The 20,673-nt window shown below is 40.4% G+C and overlaps 1 protein-coding gene across 6 annotated transcripts in view; it reads left to right on the top strand.

The window, feature by feature from the left end:
• Nucleotides 1-20,673, top strand: part of grik4 (glutamate receptor, ionotropic, kainate 4) — a 341,658-nt gene that overhangs the window by 245,106 nt on the left and 75,879 nt on the right. For all 6 annotated transcript variants that reach the window (XR_012594732.1, XM_074642015.1, XM_074642012.1 and 3 more), the window contains exons 7-8: nt 586-764; nt 5,284-5,337. Coding sequence is in view for 5 of the 6 variants with exons in the window: in XM_074642015.1 (XP_074498116.1) it covers nt 586-764; nt 5,284-5,337 (233 nt within the window). In the remaining variant the exon portion in view is untranslated. The remainder of the gene's footprint in view (nt 1-585; nt 765-5,283; nt 5,338-20,673) is intronic.

Here is a 20,673-nt window from a genome sequence, read left to right as displayed (position 1 = left end):
TGTATTTTATCTCTGCGACACCCCTCACAAATTAGTCTAAACTCCTATATGGAAAATTAGTCCAATAACCTCTCAGGGTGTGCTAATATATGGATGCCGAGTGACTGGTAAAATGCAGCTGGGAGCGTTTTGATTAAGTCAGCCAGCCATGCTTTAATTAGGGCAAATCCCACTTACCTCACTAGAGTCAAACGGTCTATTACCATGGGATAGAGTACAAGAGAAGTTGCTTGAACATCCCTTTGTGTTTGATGGCTTTACAGTAATTGTAATTAAAGGTAATCAGTCCACTTGCTCTGCATGGAGACGTTTTCATGAGTTCATTGTCTTCAAATGTGGCAGAAAAACAAACATTTTGTTTGTACTTGAGGACAGTGTATGCTTATTACATTCATACTGTATTAACAACCATCATTCTCTGAATTGTACTTGACTTTCCGTAACTTTTTTGGCTATGTATTTTATTTACTTTTGAAAAAAAAAAGACTATTATCTCCTTGGGAGAGTCTTCCCTTCATTACAAGTAACCCTCGTATGTGTTTTTTTCTTTTTTTTTCTTCTTGTGTGCGTGTGTTTTACCGGCAGGCTTATTGAACCTGGAGCAGCTCCTCAGGCAGTTCCTCATCTCCAAGGAGACTTTGTCAGTGCGCATGCTTGACGACAGCAACGACCCGACCCCGCTCCTGAAAGAGATACGAGATGACAAGACCGCCACTATCATTGTCGATGCCAACGCCACCATGTCTCATGTCATTTTGGAACGGGTTAGTATGGTTCACTTGATAGCTGTGTTATTTATGCACTGTTTTCATTTATCATTCGTCATAGCTTTACAGGAAATTCCCAGGCTCCACATCGATTTAACTCTCGCACATCTCAAATAGGAAAAGTAAATGGAAAACGCCAGTGGCAAGAAGTGTTCAAGGCTGAAAATAATTGTGCATGCGGAGAGGGGTATTTCTTTAAGTGTAAGGAAAAGTTGGTTAGTCTTCCGTTTTGACCTGTAAATGTACAGGTTGTATCGCCCACACAAACAATGTGCGGAACATATAAAAAGGGAAATCTCCTTTTCACCCGCTTAATCAATTTGCTGTCTTGAATCAGAAGACAGATTATGTGAATTTACGCACTTTTGGCAGTGGGCACAGCTTTTAAAAGACGGGGTTACAGAGTCTGGAGTCTATTCCGAAATAAAAGGAATTGAGGCAATCTTGTCAAACAAACCTGTTACACCGAATTATATGGATGGGAGCATTAAATCAACTTGTATTCCAATGATTCATCTTCCATTCTGCACAGTTAAGTGGATTAGGGTGAGTAAGGACAGGCTCATAAAATGAAGGAGCGCTTTTGTCTACTTTCTAATACAGTGCATGTTGTGGATTAAAACAAGCTGTTCTGTAAATCAGTGAAGCAAATCAAGTGGACGGATTCTTTCATGTCCTTCTTATCTATCATCCATCATAGAAATATACCTATAAATGTAATATGTAGGGTTGTCAATCGATTAAAATATTTTATCGTGATTAATCGCACATTTTTTTATCTGTTCAAAATGTACTTTAAAGGGAGATTTGTCAAGTATTTAATACTCTTATCAACGTGGTAGTGGGCAAATATGCGGCTTTATGCAAATGTATGTATTATTATGTACTATTGGAAATCAATTAACACAAAACGATGACAATATTGTCCAGAAACCCTCACAGGTACTGCATTTAGCATAAAAAATATGCTCAAATCATAACATGGCAAACTCAAGCCCAACAGGCAACAACAGTGTGTCAGTGTGCTGACTTGACTATGACTTGCCCCAAACTGCGTGTGATTATCATAAAGTGGGCATGTCTGTAAAGGGGAGACTCGTGGGTACCCATAGAACCCACCAAAATGTAACGCAAGTTTAGAGCGTTATTTAGCCTCCTTCACGACAAGCTCGTATGACATGGTTGGTACCAATGGATTCCTTAGGTTTTTCTAGTTTTATAATACCAGTATCTTCATTCTAGCTTTAAAACAGAGCCCACTACAACGTAAAAATTGCAAGTTGCGTTAATGCATTAAAGAAATTAGTGGCGTAAAAACAAATTTGCATTAGAGTGTTATTATCACGTCAACTTTGACAGTCTTAGTAATATGCAAAACCATAAAGTCCATCATGTATCATGTGAAAAAAAAATTACCTGGATGTGTTTTCTCTGCTTATGGCACATACCAATCATTAAAACATCATTAAAACCTTGACTACCACATAATGCTGCTCCTGATTTGAGATTTATGTTTGTAAAGAGCCTTGATAGTATCAATAAAGGTGATAGTGGGAGCAGAGGAAGCGAGGGTGTTTGGCAACAGCATATGGCCGCTTGGTAATTAATGCACACCTCATTATTTCTAGAAGACGATGGATGGAAGGCTAGAGTGGAGGTGGCAATAACTGGAGACAGGAGGGAGTTGGGAGACGGAGAGATGTTTCTCTTGCTTCTCCCTCATCGTCTCAGTTATAGTCTCACTCTCTATCTCACAGTAGTCTTCAGTCTCAATCTCTCACCTCAATCAAGTGTTCAGGCTGCCATCAGTGGTCATGCAGTCACCATGACAACCCCGGGCCACAGAGCAGCGGGAGCCCACAGTGGGATGTCTTTCTTTCTCTCTTTCTCTGCTCCCCTTCTCCCTCCGTCTGTCTCTTCAGTCTCAATATGGAGTTGCCCTCTTTCTCGCTCTCTTTTCTCTGATTTCACTTTGTTTCCTCACACCTCCCTCCTCGTGTGGTCTTGTACACCCTTCCATCTCTTGCTCTTTTGTCCCCTTTATGTGTCACGTTGTCTGTCTGTCTCTCTCTGTCTGTCAAGAGACAATCCTGCAGCAGGGTGGTGGAAAGTTGGCAGCCCCGCCTCTCATGTGGAGCGCCTGTTTGCCAAACATATCAAAGCTGCGCGCCGGCATATACGCCACTCTCAAATGATGATAAGAGTGCCAGGCTCGTCTAACGGGACAGAATCGTCCGTTGTCATGCAAGACATTTGTCTGTTTACATCTTGCATCAAACCCTCGTCAGACAAAGGTCTCACTCTCTGAGGTTTTAGCATTCAGAGGGGTTTAGGTCAGCAGTGTTAGCATTCTGAATGTAATCTCATGCAGTCAGCCCTCCACTGTTGTGCACAGCTATACAGAAGCAGAGTGGGATAGATAGTGAGCCCAGTATATGGGGGGAATGCAAACCGTGTGCACTCTGACCAAAAGCTGCAGTAGAACAACAAGGAGATCAAAAAGTGAGAAAAAAAGACAGGGAAGCTCATTTCAATTGCAGTGAAAGGAAACCAAAAGGAAATATTTCATCAGCTGCTTGTTTGGTTTTATTGTGTATTCTGAACGGGATGTGGGGAGCAACCAAAGGCGATTTAGGTTATAATGTCAGTTTCTGTTTGGCAAGGTATTAAAGGCACATGTCAGTCCAGTGGAAAGATGCAGTGTTTTGAAATATTACTTGCCGCATGAAGGTACTGTTAAAGCAGCAAGGGGTAGAATTGGAGCAAATATATTTTATAATATGAATATGATTTTTATAGAATGGTCACTATATCCTAACAGTAGTGCCTCTGTGTCCACCGTCGCTCCTAATGGCATCTGCAAGGTTTCACAGACCGGAGGAAAACAACCAATCAGAGCCGAGCTGGAGCCTTGCCGTCTCTGAGCAGCTGTCAATCACTGGCGAACTCCGATCAAACGGTCAAACTAGGCAGCGCTGATCAAATATGAATCAATATTCTGTTACTGTAATGCCTATTTCTTGTCTCAAATTATTTCAGAAACATCTATTGTTACGCTGTAAAATGAGAAAGTTTGTGACCCGGCAGCCATGTTGATATCAGTTGAGGAAATACCAAGCACCGCCCACCAGCCGGAGCACAGCCAATAGGAACGCTCTCTCTCTCTCTCTGAAATGACCTGTGATTGGCCAAAGTTTCCCGTCACGGGCTAGATTTTCTAAAGCCTGAAAACAGAGCCACAAGGAAGTGTAGAAGTCTAGTTATCTCTCAGAACACTTGAATTACAATATACGGAAAGGTTATTATGGAATTTTTGCCCAATGATGCCAACAACATTCTGCCTACTGCAGCTTTAAAGGGGGAACAATCTCAACCCCTTTGTGCCACATTGGCTAGCTTTACTTACTGTGTGTAACCCCAGGGGATGCTAACAAACACCTTTACTGAAGCATAATAATTACCTTACATAGTCATCCTGTTGTTTCAGAGTAATTGTGCGCTAAATATACTCAAAGAAGGAAGCTTTATAAAGACACCATGTGAGGCCATTCAGAGTTTAATAGTGGAAATTGTAGTTGAATGTTTTTGCTATAGAAGTGGTGCCTTTCTACTTCTTCCTGTTTTATTATTTATGCTCCTGCAGAATATTCAACAACTGGAGTGGCATAATGGCACACAAACACCCACGTAGAGGTTAAACATTTTGCAGATATGACAGCTAATTATGTGTTATTAAACTCTTTCTGAGCTATGCAACCGTAGAATAATATTAGTGTGGAAAGTATTTATTATAGATATATGGACATTCCAGTGCAACCAGGTGTGGAAAAGATCTCTAAGTAGTTTCTCAAAGGGGACATGAGGGTTAATGCATGCTCAGGAAGAATTTCACTCATGGTTGAATGACGATCTGTGTAAAAGCATTTCTGTACAAACTTGAAAATTCTTTGAAACTGCTTTGTTTGATATATAATGTATATTTACTTGACATTTATTGATTTCATTCATAATGCGCATCGCAACGTGATTAAACAGAAGCCTACAGCTCGATGATTCTCTCTTTTGCTAATGACTTTAATGAAATGAAACTATGAAAAGTTCAGCCTGTCCTTCACAACTGCTCATCGCTGTGACTTTGATTTAATCAAATTGTAAGACAGAGCGTCGCGCAGCATACTGATGCACCTCGGAAATTAATTGCTCCATTGAGAGCCATCGTCAGATAAGAGTGCGTCTTATCAAGATGTGGATTTGATCTGTCTGCTGCAGAGTGGAGCTTGAGTTACACTGAATCACTGACCTCTCAACTTCTCTCCCCGCCCCTTTAGTCTCGACTCTCTCTAAGCTTTCCGTTTTGTTCACCCCCTCGCTCCACCGCTTCTCTGACCTTAACATCGTTTTGTTCAAACTACAATCCTTGAATATCTGTTTTGTGCCTTTTGTACTTTTGTACTTTCTTACTTTTACATTTTTCTTTATCTCTCCCCTCCTGCCCCTCTTGTCTTTTGTTCTGCAGGCATCAGAGCTGGGGATGCTGTCAGTCTACTACACGTACATCTTCACCTCTCTGGTAAGGAAACGGGAGACGGTGTGTGTATTTAGAGGCAATATAGATTTCACACCTGCAGGAGCACATCAAGTAGTCTAATGCTGTGCTCATGTAGTGTATTAAAGTAGTGCACTTTTAATTGGGGCTCTTCACTTGAATGAATGATTGAATGGATAGAGTTAAGCAGACAGCCGCTAAGACAGAGGAATTATAGCATAGCTTCATTATAGCATGGCTGATTTTCTCCCTCACTGCATGCGACTGCAAATTAGAGACGTATTAAGTGTGGTGTCTATAGTGGCTTGAGTCGCTGCTTGCTTGCCCTCGTTGGTTGAAGTGCACTTCTGGACCAAACCAATACATAATAATGATTATTGTAATTGCTGCAAGTACTACTGCTGTACTGTTGTAGTTGTTGCTGCAGTTTTCTTATAATTATGATTGTGGAGAGCCTGCCAAGCTCCCATTGAATGAGCGATGAAGTCATCGTCCTCAGAGTCAACATTAATTTCTGTCAATGAATGAGTTGAGGGGGAGCTACACACATCCTTCCTCTCGCCCCTTTCTGTATTTCTTTCTGTTTGAATGAACTCGACACACATTTTGTATTATTATTATTTTGCAGGTGATTTAATAAGCAGTTATGGTTGGCTTGCATGCTCGCCTGCAACCTTATACTGTATAATGTTTCATTCTTAATTGGTTCTCATTGCTCAGTTAATTAGCATAATTGTTAGCCTTGAACCCTGGTAATGTGGATTAACATTTAGGGAAATTTCCATCAGTTCTATAATGCTCATAAACTGTTTCATACCGATTTAATCACATTGCATTACATACCGTTGAGTGCACAGTTGCTCACAGCTACTTGTTAACTGTGGTTAGTGATGCTTCATACTGGATGTTGCATAATGTTTACGGTGACAATGTCCTCAAAAGAGGTGACAGAGGCAGACAGAGAGAGAGCCGAGAGAGGAAGCTAATGGAAATGTTTCTTTGCCAAGTTCAAAGCTGAATCGTTAAGAGTGAAATATCTAACAGCTACTTCTTAAATGTTTTATGTCCAGTAGGTGTGCACAATAGTTACCTCTGCAACTTTTGTAAAAGTTGCAAGGTTTTTGAAAATGGGTTCTATGGGTACCCACGGTTCTCCCCTTTACGGACATGCCCACTTTATGATAATCACATGCAGTTTGGGGCAAGTCATAGTCAAGTCAGCACACTGACACTCTGACAGCTGTTGTTGCCTGTTGGGTTTGAGTTTGCCATGTTATGATTTGAGCATATTTTTTTTATACTAAATGCAGTACCTGTGAGGGTTTCTGGACAATATTTGTCATTGTTTTGTGTTTTTAATTGATTTTCAATATAAATATATACATACATTTGTATAAAGCAAGCATATTTGCCAACTCCCATGTTGATAAGAATATGAAATACTTGACAAATCTCCCTTTAAAGTACATTTTGAAATGATAAAAAATTGGGGATTTATTCGCGATTAATCACAATTAAATATTTCAATCGATTGACAGCCCTAATATTTTGTAAATTAAGAGTGTTTTACATGTTATTTTGTACTGGAACAACATTAGGAAGCAGATTGGGGACAGAACAGTTTGAAATGAGTCACTGCCGCTCAAAATAACTGCCTAGTCCATGCTAGAAATTAAAGGGACTGACCCCAAATTTTGATAGTAATAGTGTTTAGGCACATAGAGGCTAAGGGATCAGTGAGAGCTAAGATCATAAAGATAGCGGCTTGGGGAAAATTTGATGCAATAGTAAACTTACCAGATAGCTGCTCCCTAATGGAAATTAATGAGGTTCGAAACACTTTGCTCTAATAGCGCTGTAGAGATGATTCATATCAAGCTGATTTATGACTCATTAAGAGTGGGCTGCTGCCATCTTCGTGTTTTCCTCCACAGCCCTTGACATAGTCATTTCTTCTATTGCATCTCCCTTTTCTCCTTAACCTGCTTGTCTTTGCTTTCCCTTCGTGTGTACAACTAAATAAGCTTCCTCATCACTCTGCCCTGGTGTCTGCTGGAGGGCACACCATAACACACAGATTCGTTGTAGATACTAGATGATGACCCCACACCCCCCTCTCACGCTCTCATCACCACCATTTTCTTATAATCCTGCCATTGCTCAGTGACGGCATCGTTAATAGCTTCATCTAACATCATTAAAACGGTCAGCAGTGTGCCCCCGGCAGCCTGAGACAGAAGCTGTGAGTGGAAAAATAGAAGCGCTGTTGTCTCCTCAGTTGTTGTAATAAGTGATTCATCCTATCTATTGTGTTTTTAAATGGCTCTGTGCATCATGCTCACCACACACACACACACACACACACACATATTCATGAATACACACAGACACAAAAGAGGGTAGGAGCAAGTTTCATTATTTCCTCTCAGAGTTCAGTTCATTGTACGCCCATTTACCAGACTTGCTGTGATAGTACGTCTCTGAAAATGGCAATAATACAATGAATCACTTTTTCAACCTCTAATTAAAGTACACTTTGCCATTTCATGAGACCGTCCTGTCAAGAAAAATAATAGCATCGGCCATTTGTTCAAAGACCTTAAATCAACTTAGAACATTCAGTGCCAAAGCAGGGACGTAATGTGCTGTTCCCATAGCGCTGCGTAAAGTAAAGGTAAGTGGGTCAGGTTGCTCAATGGGCTTATTAAGAGTATGATTTTGACAGACTGGGGTTTACAAGAGACTGGGGTTCACATCCCAGTCAAAGTGGATTCCTATTAACTACGACAGTGATCTTTCCATAACCTTCACCCATGGTTGATTAATCTCTACCATACCTCAACCACAAGTGATTATTTGTTAAGCTTGCTCCCTTGGTTACTGTTGCTACGCCTGTCAAGCTTTCTTTACATTCACATACAGCACATATGGAGTATGGTGATAACAAGGACAGATTTACCACATGCTATTTTTAAACAATGGGTTCCTGATTTCAGGCAGAGGAAGACAAAGGTAGGCTTCTCATTTGTAGATAGCTAGATAAATAAGCTTTATATCTTTATATATTAACACATTGCATTGTGCTAAACAACTGAAAGACGGAGGCTAAAGCTGCATGTCCCAGGCAAAAACCCTTCAGCTGTTCCATGTTAAAGACATGGAAATACAGAAACACCAGTGATGTTGCTAGGTACACGTTTGTGACGCATTCAAAATCCGAAAGGAGCAATCAGCAAACTCACTGTCCAGGGGACACACCCAATGCTACATAGTCAACAACAAATCCATTTTGAAATCATAGAAATATACAAAAGAAACCTCGCTGTCAAAAAGTAATAACCCACCGACCGGTCATCATTTGCTTACCGTCTGAGCATCTATCTTTCACAGACGAGATCCTGTGTTCATAGTCTCAATCAGCGCAGAAGAGACTAAATGCCCTGCAATAGTTGAATAAGAATAGAAGAAATCACCAGTCATTATTGGTCAAATAAATTGGAAGCTTTGTATCAAAATGTATGCAGATTTAAATAGGAACAGGTTCCTGTTTCAGTATCAATTGCACAATAATGCCTATAAGATGCTGGAATTAACAGATGTGGAGAAAGATTGCAGTTCATTAATCGCACTAAAGATGAGGCACAACTATACATAATGGCATCGTCTGCATAAAAATGTGAATGTTGTTATAATAACATTGCAACATAAATTATTGATATGAATCGTAGATAAAATAGGACCCAGTATGGACCCTTGTTGGACACCATTTTGTATATCTAAAAAGCTAAAAAATAAACCATCAACTTGGACACTTGGAACTGCGTTGTACCGTTCAAGTAGTTTTTGAACCATTAAACTTTTTTTTTTAAATAGCCCTATGTTAACCAGCCTCTGTAACAAATCAGAACGGTCAACCGTGTCAAAAGGCTTACATGAGTCCAGGAATATTGCGGCATAATATTCTTTCAAGTCAATTGCCTTTATGATGTCATTTAAGACCTTCATTTGTAGCCGTGACAGAGGGATGACCTTTCTTGAACCAACCACAGACATACAGGAAGCAAGATAGATTGCAAAGATGATTGTAAGGTCACTAATCTTTCTATGTGTGTGTGCGCTCGTTTGTGTGCTCTTAATGGTAGCGGGTGTTCCAGTTCAGATATTTCGATTATCTCAGGGAGCAAATAACATTTCTGAAGTCTATTCAAAGGTAATGCTTATCACTTACTCCCTCACCTTTTACCCTGAAAAAGCTTTTACATAAGGTGACCTGTGACCTGATGCATTCACTTCTTCCTAACACTCCTTTTGATGAGCATAATGACTTAAACTATATCAGACAAATACCGTGGGGCACAAATAATTCTGCAGTCCTTTTAAAAAAAGATGGATTTAAGTATTTCTGTGATGTTCAGAAGAATGCAGATTGAGCAACTAACTGCACATGTTTATCTCACTCTTACAATGTGACAAGCTTGTGTTAAAGAAAGGCAGCAGTAATTTGATGTATTTATCTGATGTTTTTTCTCAGTATGGTGCCTTTAGGAGCCAGTGCTGAGTGTTTCCTGCAAGATGATTGCCTTAAAGGAATACTGCCGCCACAAAATGAGCATTTGTATATCAATTGCTCACTGCGGGTTACCTTCTATTATTGAAGAAAACTTTTGTTTTTCTCACTTTTGTTTTTCTCCTCTGTGAATCAGAAAACGGAGTAAATCCTTGATGAATTGAAGTAAATGGAGGACATTTTTAAAAACAGCCAAAATGTACTACTACTCGTCTGGACTTGCAGTACGCCTGCGCAAGCATGAGCCGGCAGTGGCGGAAGTGTTTCCCAAACTTTTTTTCTGGGAACCCACTTTTTAAAAAGGTCAAACGATGGCGACCCAATTCACAATAGTCTATAAATCAAATTTGTGCGTAAATGAAGATTCCTGATCATTTTTACCGGTTGAATCGGTTTGGTAATGTGTGATGTTGTTCCAATATTTACAGCTTGATGGTCCCAACTGAATTGGGTGAACTGTTGGCATATAGTTTACATACAGTACAGCAAACCATTTATTCAATCCAGTTATTTTCAGCTAGTGGGAGGTGACTGTATGCAGTGACTAACCTCAGTAACGTATGTTTTGTTTCTTCTGGTAATAGATCTGACATCTTTAATCTATTTATCAGAATCCAGGCCCTCTCCAAAATACTCACGAACAAGGTTGTGAGGTCAGATTTGCAACCATATCATGCATGCGAGTAGAAGCTGATCCAAAATCAGCATTGACCACAGTATCTACTTTTCCCTAAATTAACAAAAACCTGCAAGCCTTCTGGTTAACTCTCACTTGTTCCATCATGTTATTATAACCACAGCCAAACTGAAAACTCTTGACACCAATTTAGATGGATTCAATACTCCTTTGATCAGAATACACAGTGAATGTTCCCACCCAAGACACGTAGATTTTTAATGGTCTAACCTGAATCTCAAACTGTAGCTTTTATTACCTGTATGAGCTTAATTAGGTGCCATCAGAAGGTCGAACCGCCTGCCCACACAAACATACTTAAAATGGTACAAGTAACAGGTTTAATGATAATAGATGTAAGGGAATCTGGGAGTGAACTCTCTTCCTGTCGGTATCAATTCTCTACCTATTCCAGTTAATTAGAGACTGTGGCAGGCAAACTTCCCCAAACACTAGTTTGAATTATAGACGGCAGGATTCAGATTGATGTAAGCTAACAAGAAAACATCATGAGCCATGAACTTTTCTGGCACTAGCAAACAAATCTCTGAAAAATGTTCCCAGTGACAGCAGAGTGAAGAGAAAAGACTCGCACCTCTGAGCTTTACGGTATGTGCTCTGCCTTGCTCTCTATTTTCACAATGTCTGTATATAGTATGATAACGTATACATTATGAATACTGCCTACTGGCCTTTAAATATGCATCTAGTTAAACACTAAAGTGATATATATTAAGAATAAATAACTTGGGGAAGGAAACCTAGGAAACCTAGCAATTACTATCCTGAAAAGCTGGTTGCTACCTGAAAAACAATTTAATTCTCCATGGTAATAAGAATCTGTCTCCATGTAAAACCTCTGTGAAGCTTAAAGGATCACTGTGTAATATTTCGGGGATCTATTAGCAGAAATGGAATATAATATTCATAACTATGTTTTCATTACTGTATATAATCACCTGAAACTAAGAATAGTTGTGTTTTCGTTAGCTTAGAATGAGCCCTTCATATCTACAGAGGGAGCGGGTCCTCTTCATGGAGTCTGCCATGTTGCTCCAGTTGCCCAGAACGGACAAACCAAACACTGGCTCTTTTGCGTTTTAACGTTACCTAAAGGCCACCGTAGTTCTCCGTTACGTTTGTGAAACTGCAGTAAGGTGAGCCGCATAGTGCAAAACTGTCATACCGCCAGCCGCCGTCTGACTTCCGTTGCTCCTAAAGTAGTGTCATTATGGTAAAGATGGCCTCTGAGTGAGCCGAACGGCGTTACCACAGTTTTGCACTCGGCGGCTCACGTTGGAAAGGGAGGAGTGAGCGGAGGAGTACTCAGTTGGTTGCAATCTGCAACCACACCACTAGTTGTTGCCAAATCCTACACACTGTACCTTTAAGGACTGTCACACAAGTGTTTTTCTGTTGAGCAAAATTACAAGTCTTATTTTCACTCTACTTCTAGCTGTGATTTTGGTGTCCACTAAATCCTGAGGGAAATATCTGTCTCTTTAGCTGCTAAATGTTCCGCCAGCTAGTTGCTAACTTTGCCATTATGCTGTTTGTGGTTCTATCAGAGGATTTGCTGCTGCTGGAAACAAGGCTGATGACAGCGTCGGGACTGAATCAAACAGTAAAGTCGGGGGCCATAAAACCCCAAAACAATGAGCTGAAAGATGCTATAAAGCTTTTTAGATTTCAGGGCAACTGCAGAGTTGGCTGATAATTCTTTGAGGGTTTGCCACTAAGAATGACCCATTTCAAATTACACAGTTATTATGTAGTCATCTGATCCGTTGTTAATGTAAAATGTTGATTAGAGCAGCTTTAAAGAGACATAGTCATGTGGCATTTCCTTGGGTTGCTGTATCCTCAAATGGTAACGACGTTATCATGTGGCCCAGATAAAGACAGAGCTGTCAGTGGTGATAATCATAATTGACAATTTGAAAAAGAAAGAAAAATCATCTCCACTCCTTATCTAGCGCAGCAGCCCTGTGAAAGAACAGACAGACTCCGGTAGCCTATGATTGAGTAACATTTCTGTAAATTGCATATTGATTTTCCTAATGATATAAAGCACTAATTAATGACGCCCCTCCCGTTATACTGGGGGAAGGGTATACCAGGGTAAAACCTTCAGGCCTCAGTCTGTGATGAAATCCATTTCTAGTGGCGCACTGATTATTCTCTAATATCTGGAATGCTCATGCAGTGTTTTTGGCCATAAGTCATTTCATGCTTGTATCAATTGCCACGTAAATTCAGGCTGAGCTCTAAAGCCTCCTGCAGCCTCTTAATTACGATGCTCTCAGTGAGCGTGGATTGGGAGGAGAGGAGGAGGAGAGAGGGTGCATTACCAAATGTCATGCCTACAGACTTGTTATGAACCTGGGATGTAATAGCAAAATTAGATAAATCATTTGCTGAATTTTCAACACAATAGTCTGCTGCAGCTGGACATGGAAACGGTAATTGCAGCTCTTCCACTAGTTGATACTTCACTGTTCTGTCCACGCAATGGATTGGATCCAAGTGATCCCTCTTGTGTAGGTCACTAACCTGTCACTTACATCATTCTCAATGGCCGGCTAGTTTCATTCACTCCGAGATGACCATGAAATTAACATGCCGTTAATCTTAGCGCAGCTCGCTTGGGTTGATGCATTAGCTTTGTTTAAAAGCATTTAATAGCTGCATACATCAAAACAATCTGGCAGCATTCCTGCAGAGCGTTGGAAACAAATGACCAATTTTGTTCCATTATTCATAGAATTACGTCTGACCTGCAACAGCAACAGCCTATTTGTGAGGCACAGACCTTATGCCCAGAATAATCCTGAGGCTGGTGGAGGCCAAAAAACACCATGAATATTGCATACACTAGCATATGTTTGGAGTCTGAAACAGTCTATCTCTTCCAGTAAGCTATTCATTCAAGTCCCAGCTGAATTTTTACGAAGGAACATAACAGCTGAAAGCACAAGAAAAAAGAAAAAGAAGCCTTCAAAGTCAAAAAGATGTCATACTTTTGAATGCTTCTTTTAATTGAAAAGCTTTGCAGATTATTTTGTTGGGGAAACAGAAAACGGTTCGTGGACCTCTAAGGCTGCAGAGTCGGCGGCGGTGAGCAGGAGTGGGTGGCTGAAATACAGAAAATACAGAGGGAGAAGCAGCAGATAATGGAGGCGAGACTCCATCTAAACTCTGCTCGTCTTAGTGACGGCCTGAGTGTTACACATCGATCACCTGAGCATTTCTCATCAAGACCCCTCAGCTTTGAGACTAAATGTTCACTCTGTGTTTGAAGGGCCACGGCAGGAAAATAATACACTAGGAAGTTTCTGGATAGCTTAATAATCATGTGTGGCTTCTAACGGTCATGTTGAGATCTGTTTCATTACTTTTATTTTTGAGGTAATACAAGAGAGATACAAAGGGAAGGCGGGATTTCAAGTTCCCTGATCAAAACAAACCACATTTAATCTAAACTGACTGGCTAAGGTGATTGAGCCTTGCTGGCTCAGCTCTGTAGTTGGTGAATTGATGGTGTCACGGCCTCACTGTGGTCTTTTCTACCAGAAAGATGGAGATACTGCTGCCTCATTCAGATTTTGTTTTGAATAAGCCTTTTGTTTCTGTTTACTGCTTCGTCATATTTAATGGAGGATGTTTTAGTAATCCTGCGGAGCGGCTTTCTGTCCTCAGTGGCCAGTGATGTGAATGCCTTAAAGTGCTGTTTGAGAGTGTTTTGGATTATTGTGTCAGTGAGCCTCCCTCTTCATCTTCATTTGCCCCATTTTGTTTTGGAAGGAATGTAAGTGTGTGCGTTGTCCTATGAATTCTTTGTGCTGCTCCCAGCCCAGTCAAAAATGCAGCCAATTCTGCAACCAGTTTAATTGGATCAGCAGGGTGTTGTGCATTGTGATGGGATTGAAAGCTGTTAAGCATACAGTACACACAGGCACACACAAAAACTGAAATTAAAGCCATCTGGTTTAGGAAATCACACTCATATTGTGATGGCACTGCAGATAAAGTAAGTTTGATCCCCAAATCATCCGTAGCACAGAACCTTGGGAAGAACATTAGGAACATTAGAAGTGTCAGCTATCTTCATTAACTTAATGCAAAATTAATTGAGGTCACAGTGTCCAAATATTCTTAATGATCTCATTAAACTGTTACGACTTAATAGCAGACCTCACCTGCCCGTGTGACAGAATATCAAAGAGAAACTGCACAAACAACTTATTTCCCTCGCTAATCCTGATTGGACATGATCAGCTCAGCTATCAGCTCGACTATCAGCTCAGCTTGATCGTGTATTGAACTTCCTGTCTGGATTTCTTTGTCTGGCCGATAGATAATCAAAATACAATAACAGCCATGCGCTGCATCAAAATTAAACCTGATTAAAACCTCAAAGAGATAGACGTGATATTTGCTCCAAATATCACTAATGACTTTCTGGTAGGTGCTAAATTAGAATATAAAAGCACATGGGGATTTAAAAACATACACGCTTGAATTAAGCACACTTTGATGGTTAGTTAAAGAGGCGTGACATCGGGGTAAGTGGGGTCACCAACCGATAACCACTCGGGCTTTCTGGTGGTGATTTGCAGATGAAAACTAATTAACAGTGAAGAAAAAAATGCTCACAGTTTTTAAAAAAAATTACTTTATTTTAATGGATTAGAAATTAACAAGCTCATTAGTGGACACTGGGGCATATAGGTCCTTGCAAGCCACATAGATGGCTGGTATTTTAGTCTCTCTTAACAAAGCATGCATATAAGTTTTGGGATAAATTTCACATTAAGTGGTGTGAAAAGCAAAATGATTCTTGGCTTGCGGTGACTTTGTCTTGGCAAGTTTCCAGTTCATCATACAGTACATGGTAGGTTCAAGATAGACGAATAAGGAAAAGGAGGAAAAAGGGCAGCGATAGAAAAAGGAGGAAAAAGAACGTTGATAAGAAGTAGGTAATGCCGGGTACACACTACATGAGAATAGCCAATTGAAAACCAAGCTGACTGAAGCGGAAGGACAACCACCGTTGTCATGGCGGCTGTGGCTAACGCATGATCTAATGCAAAACACGAAGCATAAAGTAGTACTAAGATGGACCTCAGAAATGGAGGATCAACTTGTTTATTTGTGGCAACAACACAAGTGTTTATTTAACATGACTTCGTCCATCCATCCTTTGTGAATTTTCAGTATAAAGTAGTGCAAAAACTAACATCGCTAGTTCTTCCTGCCCATCGTCCACCAAGTTTGTTTACACTAAAGGTACGTTTGATCGCGAGAGATTTTGGGAGATTTACGTTTTTTAGTCGGGACTCTAGTTATTCATGAATGAATCTGTTAGTGTATGGTGTGCTGTTTTGGCCAAACCGCTCGCTACACACTATAGGAACAGAGCTGTTAGATTTAACATAACATGTTATGTGTGGGGTCTCTCACAAATTCAAAATCTGTTAAGATTTGAAAAATCTTTTAGTGTGGGCCATAAGCAGTAAAGAGATGAGATAAGGAAAAGTGCGATAGTAAAGGAATGACAGTGGTAGCCATGGGAGTGTGAGCCGATGTTGGGACGAAAGTTGTAGAGCACAGAAAGGAAGTCAGGTATGAAGCCAGCGAGCAATTTTAACTTTCCAAAGAAGACCCTACATAAGCTGCTACTCAAGCCCTGGGATTTGGAAGATAATAGGCTGTAATACAATTGTCAACACTGAGTCATCCAGACATGTGGCTCAGAGGCAGAGCTGGTGGTAATAAGGCTGACACAGAGTAATCAATACGCCAGAACTCCTCACACATACAAAGGTCTGAGTCTGAGAGGTGAAACACTACACTAAATTGTTTACCTTCATTTACACAAACATCCAGCCGCTGTCTGGCTAATCTGTAAAGATAAAAAGAGACCGGGGAACTTCAAGTCTTATAATTTTATGGTAAACAAGTCTTCTCAGAGTATGTTTTAATATCGCTGGATAGTTATGTTTGGGGTGGTAAGGCAAGAGGGCCTGACTCACATATTAAACAAGCCAGGTCTCTCACACAAACTCCACCATCTCCACTATCATAAGGCAGCCAGAAACTGCTCTACATTAAAATGCATTTTGCTTCTTTGTAGGCTGGCTTTGGCTTCGATTAATGTCCGTGCTCATTTCAAGTTCTCTTTATGAATCCCGATCAATTTATAATTTTTTGAACACGGAGAGACCTCCCGTCCCAACCTGTTAACCCTCAAAATGAGACATAAATGATTTATGAATGCCCTTCATGAACACTGATATGCATGCCAATGCATTTGTCATTCTTCTCCTTTTTGTGTGAGAAAATGGCAAAGTCGGGGCTTAAAAGAGACATTTATCTTTTTGTGAGGTAGGTGACCTCAGTATTCATGTGCGTTTTACCACTTATTAAACATTTACATTAATTTCCTTTGAGTGGAAACATATGCGGGGAACTTAGAATAGACCTGTTGAGACTTTTCTATTTTTTTTCTGACCTGGAATATCAGATAATATGTTCAATCAGTGATGAAAAGGTGACTGAAGCGGATGTCTACGGGGCTGGGCCCCCTATACAAAACCAGCAATAATGCATCATCATAACTGCAAAACCCTACATAAGCTTTTTATGTTCAATAGCTGTGAGTCCACAATAGAGAGATGATGCTTTAATAATGCAGATTGTTTTCAATATAAGGCAATAAATAAATGATTAAGACATGAATGAGACTCAGATTATTAATCGTCTGTGCAATCTGATATGGAGCATAATGAACTGATTGGAAGTGTCAATGGAGCGTCTGACTCAGCCTTCATATCACAGAAGTATTCTCCCATCACAATTGTTTTCAAGCTCTTTTCACACAAGGAAACTGCAACAATACTGAATAAGCACATGAAAGAACAGATAAAACTCTTGGTACCGCATGATGCCAATATGAAAAATTACATAAACATTGTAATTTAAACTGCATATGTTGTATTTAAGTGAAATTCTTAGTCATGCATGGCTATCAAAGGGATAGTTTGGGTGTTTTGAAGTGGTGTTGTATAAGGGTACTTATCCATAGTAGGTGTATTACTTACAGTAGATGACGGTCGGCACGCCCCCAGCATCGAGAAACAGACAGGAGCACCGTCACCGGAGCAAAGCAATACAGTGCTGTAGACAGGGACTGCAGAAAAACGTATTTTAGCCACCTACACACGTAGGCAAAATTGTTGGTACCCTTCCGTTAAAGAAAGAAAAACCCACCTACAAACTTTCGAGGCAATCACTTCAATCGAGAGATTTCTGTAACTCTCAATGAGACTTCTGCACCTGTTGACAGGTATTTTGGCCCACTCCTCGTGAGCAAACTGCTCCAGCTGTCTCAGGTTTGAAGGGTGCCTTCTCCAGACTGCATGTTTCAGCTCCTTCCACAGATGTTCAATAGGATTTAGATCAGGGCTCATAGAAGGCCACTTCAGAATAGTCCAATGTTTTGTTCTTAGCCATTCTTGGGTGTTTTTAGCTGTGTTTTGGGTCATTATCCTGTTTGAGGACCCATGACCTGCAACTGAGACCAAGCTTTCTGACACTGGGCAGCACATTTCGCTCCAGAATGCCTTGATAGTCTTGAGATTTCATTGTACCCTGCACAGATTCAAGACACCCTGTGCCAGATGCAACAAAGCAGCCCCATAACATAACCGAGCCTCCTCCATGTTTCACATTAGGTACAGTGTTCTTTTCTTTGGATGCTTCATTTTTGCGTCTGTGAACATAGAGCTGATGTGACTTGCCAAAAAGCTCCAGTTTTGTCTCATCTGTCCAAAGGACATTCTCCCAGAAGCTTTGTGGCTTGTCAATATGCATTTTGGAAAATTCCAGTCTCGCTTTTTTATGATTTGTGTCCTCCTCGGTCGTCTTCCATTAAGTCTACTTTGGCTCAAACAGCGACGGATGGTGCAATCTGACACTGTTGTACCTTGACCTTGGAGTTCACCTCTAATCTCTTTGGAAGTTGTTCTAGGCTCTTTGGTTACCATTTGTATTATCCGTCTCTTCGATTTGTCATCAATTTTCCTCTTGCGGCCACGTCCAGGGAGGTTGGCTACAGTCCCATGGACCTTAAACTTCTGAATAATATGTGCAGCTGTAGTCACAGGAACATCAAGCTGCTTGGAGATGGTCTTATAGCCTTTACCTTTAACATGCTTGTCTATATTTGTCCTTCTAACCTCCTGAGACAACTCTCTCCTTAGCTTTCTGTGGTCCATGTTCAGTGTGGTACACACCATGATGCCAAACAGCACAGTGACTTCTTTTGACCCTTTAAATAGGCAGACTGACTGATTAAAAGTTTGAAGACATTTAAAATGATTCTGTTGAACCACAATTCAAAAACAATGTCTGATTTTCATTAGTTCATTTTCAGTGAATTTTTATTTATTATTACTTTTGTCAGTTTCAAGTTATTTCAGTGACCATTGTGGGTTTTTCTTTCTTTAACGGAAGGGTATCAACAATTTTGCCTACGTGTGTAAAAGAAAGGCTCACCTAAAAAAATATATATATTTAGAATATTTTCATGGCTTTATCTTGCTGTCAGAAAGCCCTTTCCTTCTCCTTTCCGACGGGGAACTGAACTGAAAGTGAAACTTATCTATGCTCTCTCCAAAGCCAGCAGGCTCAGATGACAAAAACAATATAGATACATTTCACTTTCAGTTAAGTTCGCCGTCTGAAAATACTCTAAATCTAGCGTACACATAAACGGATATAGATTTTTTTAGGTGAGCCTTTCTTTTAGGTGACTAACATAAGTTTTACTGCCGTCCCCGTCCACAGCACTGTATTGCTCTGCTCCGGTGCCAGTGCAGCTGTCTGTTTCTCCAAACTGGGGGTACGCCGACCATCATCTACTGGAAGTAATACACCCACTATGGATAAGTACCTCATATAACCCCACTTCAAAACACCTGAACTATCCCTTTAAGTTCCTAGGGAGGTCTATTACTGCGAACGGCTGTTTTAACATGTTGGTTCACCATTGAGTGATGACTTCAAGGAAATGGACCTTGTAGATGAGCTTTTTTTACATTCAAATCCAGGAATACACTGTCCATCTATTGTACATGGATTAACAAACTTTGCAGGTGAAGCACAGGGTCAACAGCAGAACAATGCCCCCAGAACAAAAAACTAGTGCTTCATCCGCAGACTGTACTGGCGTCAACCTCTTATGTTAAGTGTAAATCCTAATTTGCGATAATAACAGTGCTAAAGTTTCCTTCAACCTGCTGTTGCTCAACTTGGTCTTGAAAATACTTTGAAATCAGAAACTATTATTTTGTGTATAGTAGGAATGCATCACTTCACAGCCTCAAAAGAAGTTGTCCTTCTACCTGGGGACTAGCTGTGTCTGTGGCAACAAGTATTCATACCGCTCTCTACAGCGCCAACACAATAAACGTAACTCTTAGCAAAGTAAGTTGGCATATTTGCATTACAAATGAGTAGCAGGCAGACATTATTTGGCGAAACACACTTGCTGTGACATAATAACGACATAGTTTATATTCTGACTGGATGCAGCTCTCTGTTGTCACCGTCCACGTAGCCTATTACCTTTTCTATTACTCAGTTGATTGATTCTCAAACTCTGTGTCTAAACAGGGAAATATGAACTTTACATAAGCCGTGGAGGGGAATTAATTAAATCCCAATCATTTTCACAGTCACAGTGGCTGCCCTCTAAAGCAGTTTGACTGACAAGACTTTTTTTTTTTCTAATTTATAAATCTTCTGTAGCACAGTGCACACCGGGGATGGAGGGCGAGGTTGATTTGAAGTGGGGTTTTTTAAAGGGATGTTCCCTCCATTCATTCACATTCACAGATATGGGACACGAAACTTTACCAGAACAATAAACTTGTGAAATTGAATTTTGTATCACCTAGACAATATTGTTATCAAGGCCAGACACACCCAGAGAGAAATACGGAGTGAGAGAAAGAGAGAGAGAGAGAGAGAGGTGTTGGCAGTAAGGAAAGAGGTAGCAGTAAATAAGGGGAGAAATTACAAGGACAAGGGCAGACAGCAACTACTATCTATT

Source organism: Sebastes fasciatus, chromosome 7 (assembly GCF_043250625.1).
Source record: "Sebastes fasciatus isolate fSebFas1 chromosome 7, fSebFas1.pri, whole genome shotgun sequence".
Lineage (NCBI taxonomy): Eukaryota > Metazoa > Chordata > Actinopteri > Perciformes > Sebastidae > Sebastes > Sebastes fasciatus.
Note: the sequence above shows the minus strand (reverse complement) of the source record. Positions and strands in the feature narration are given on the sequence as shown.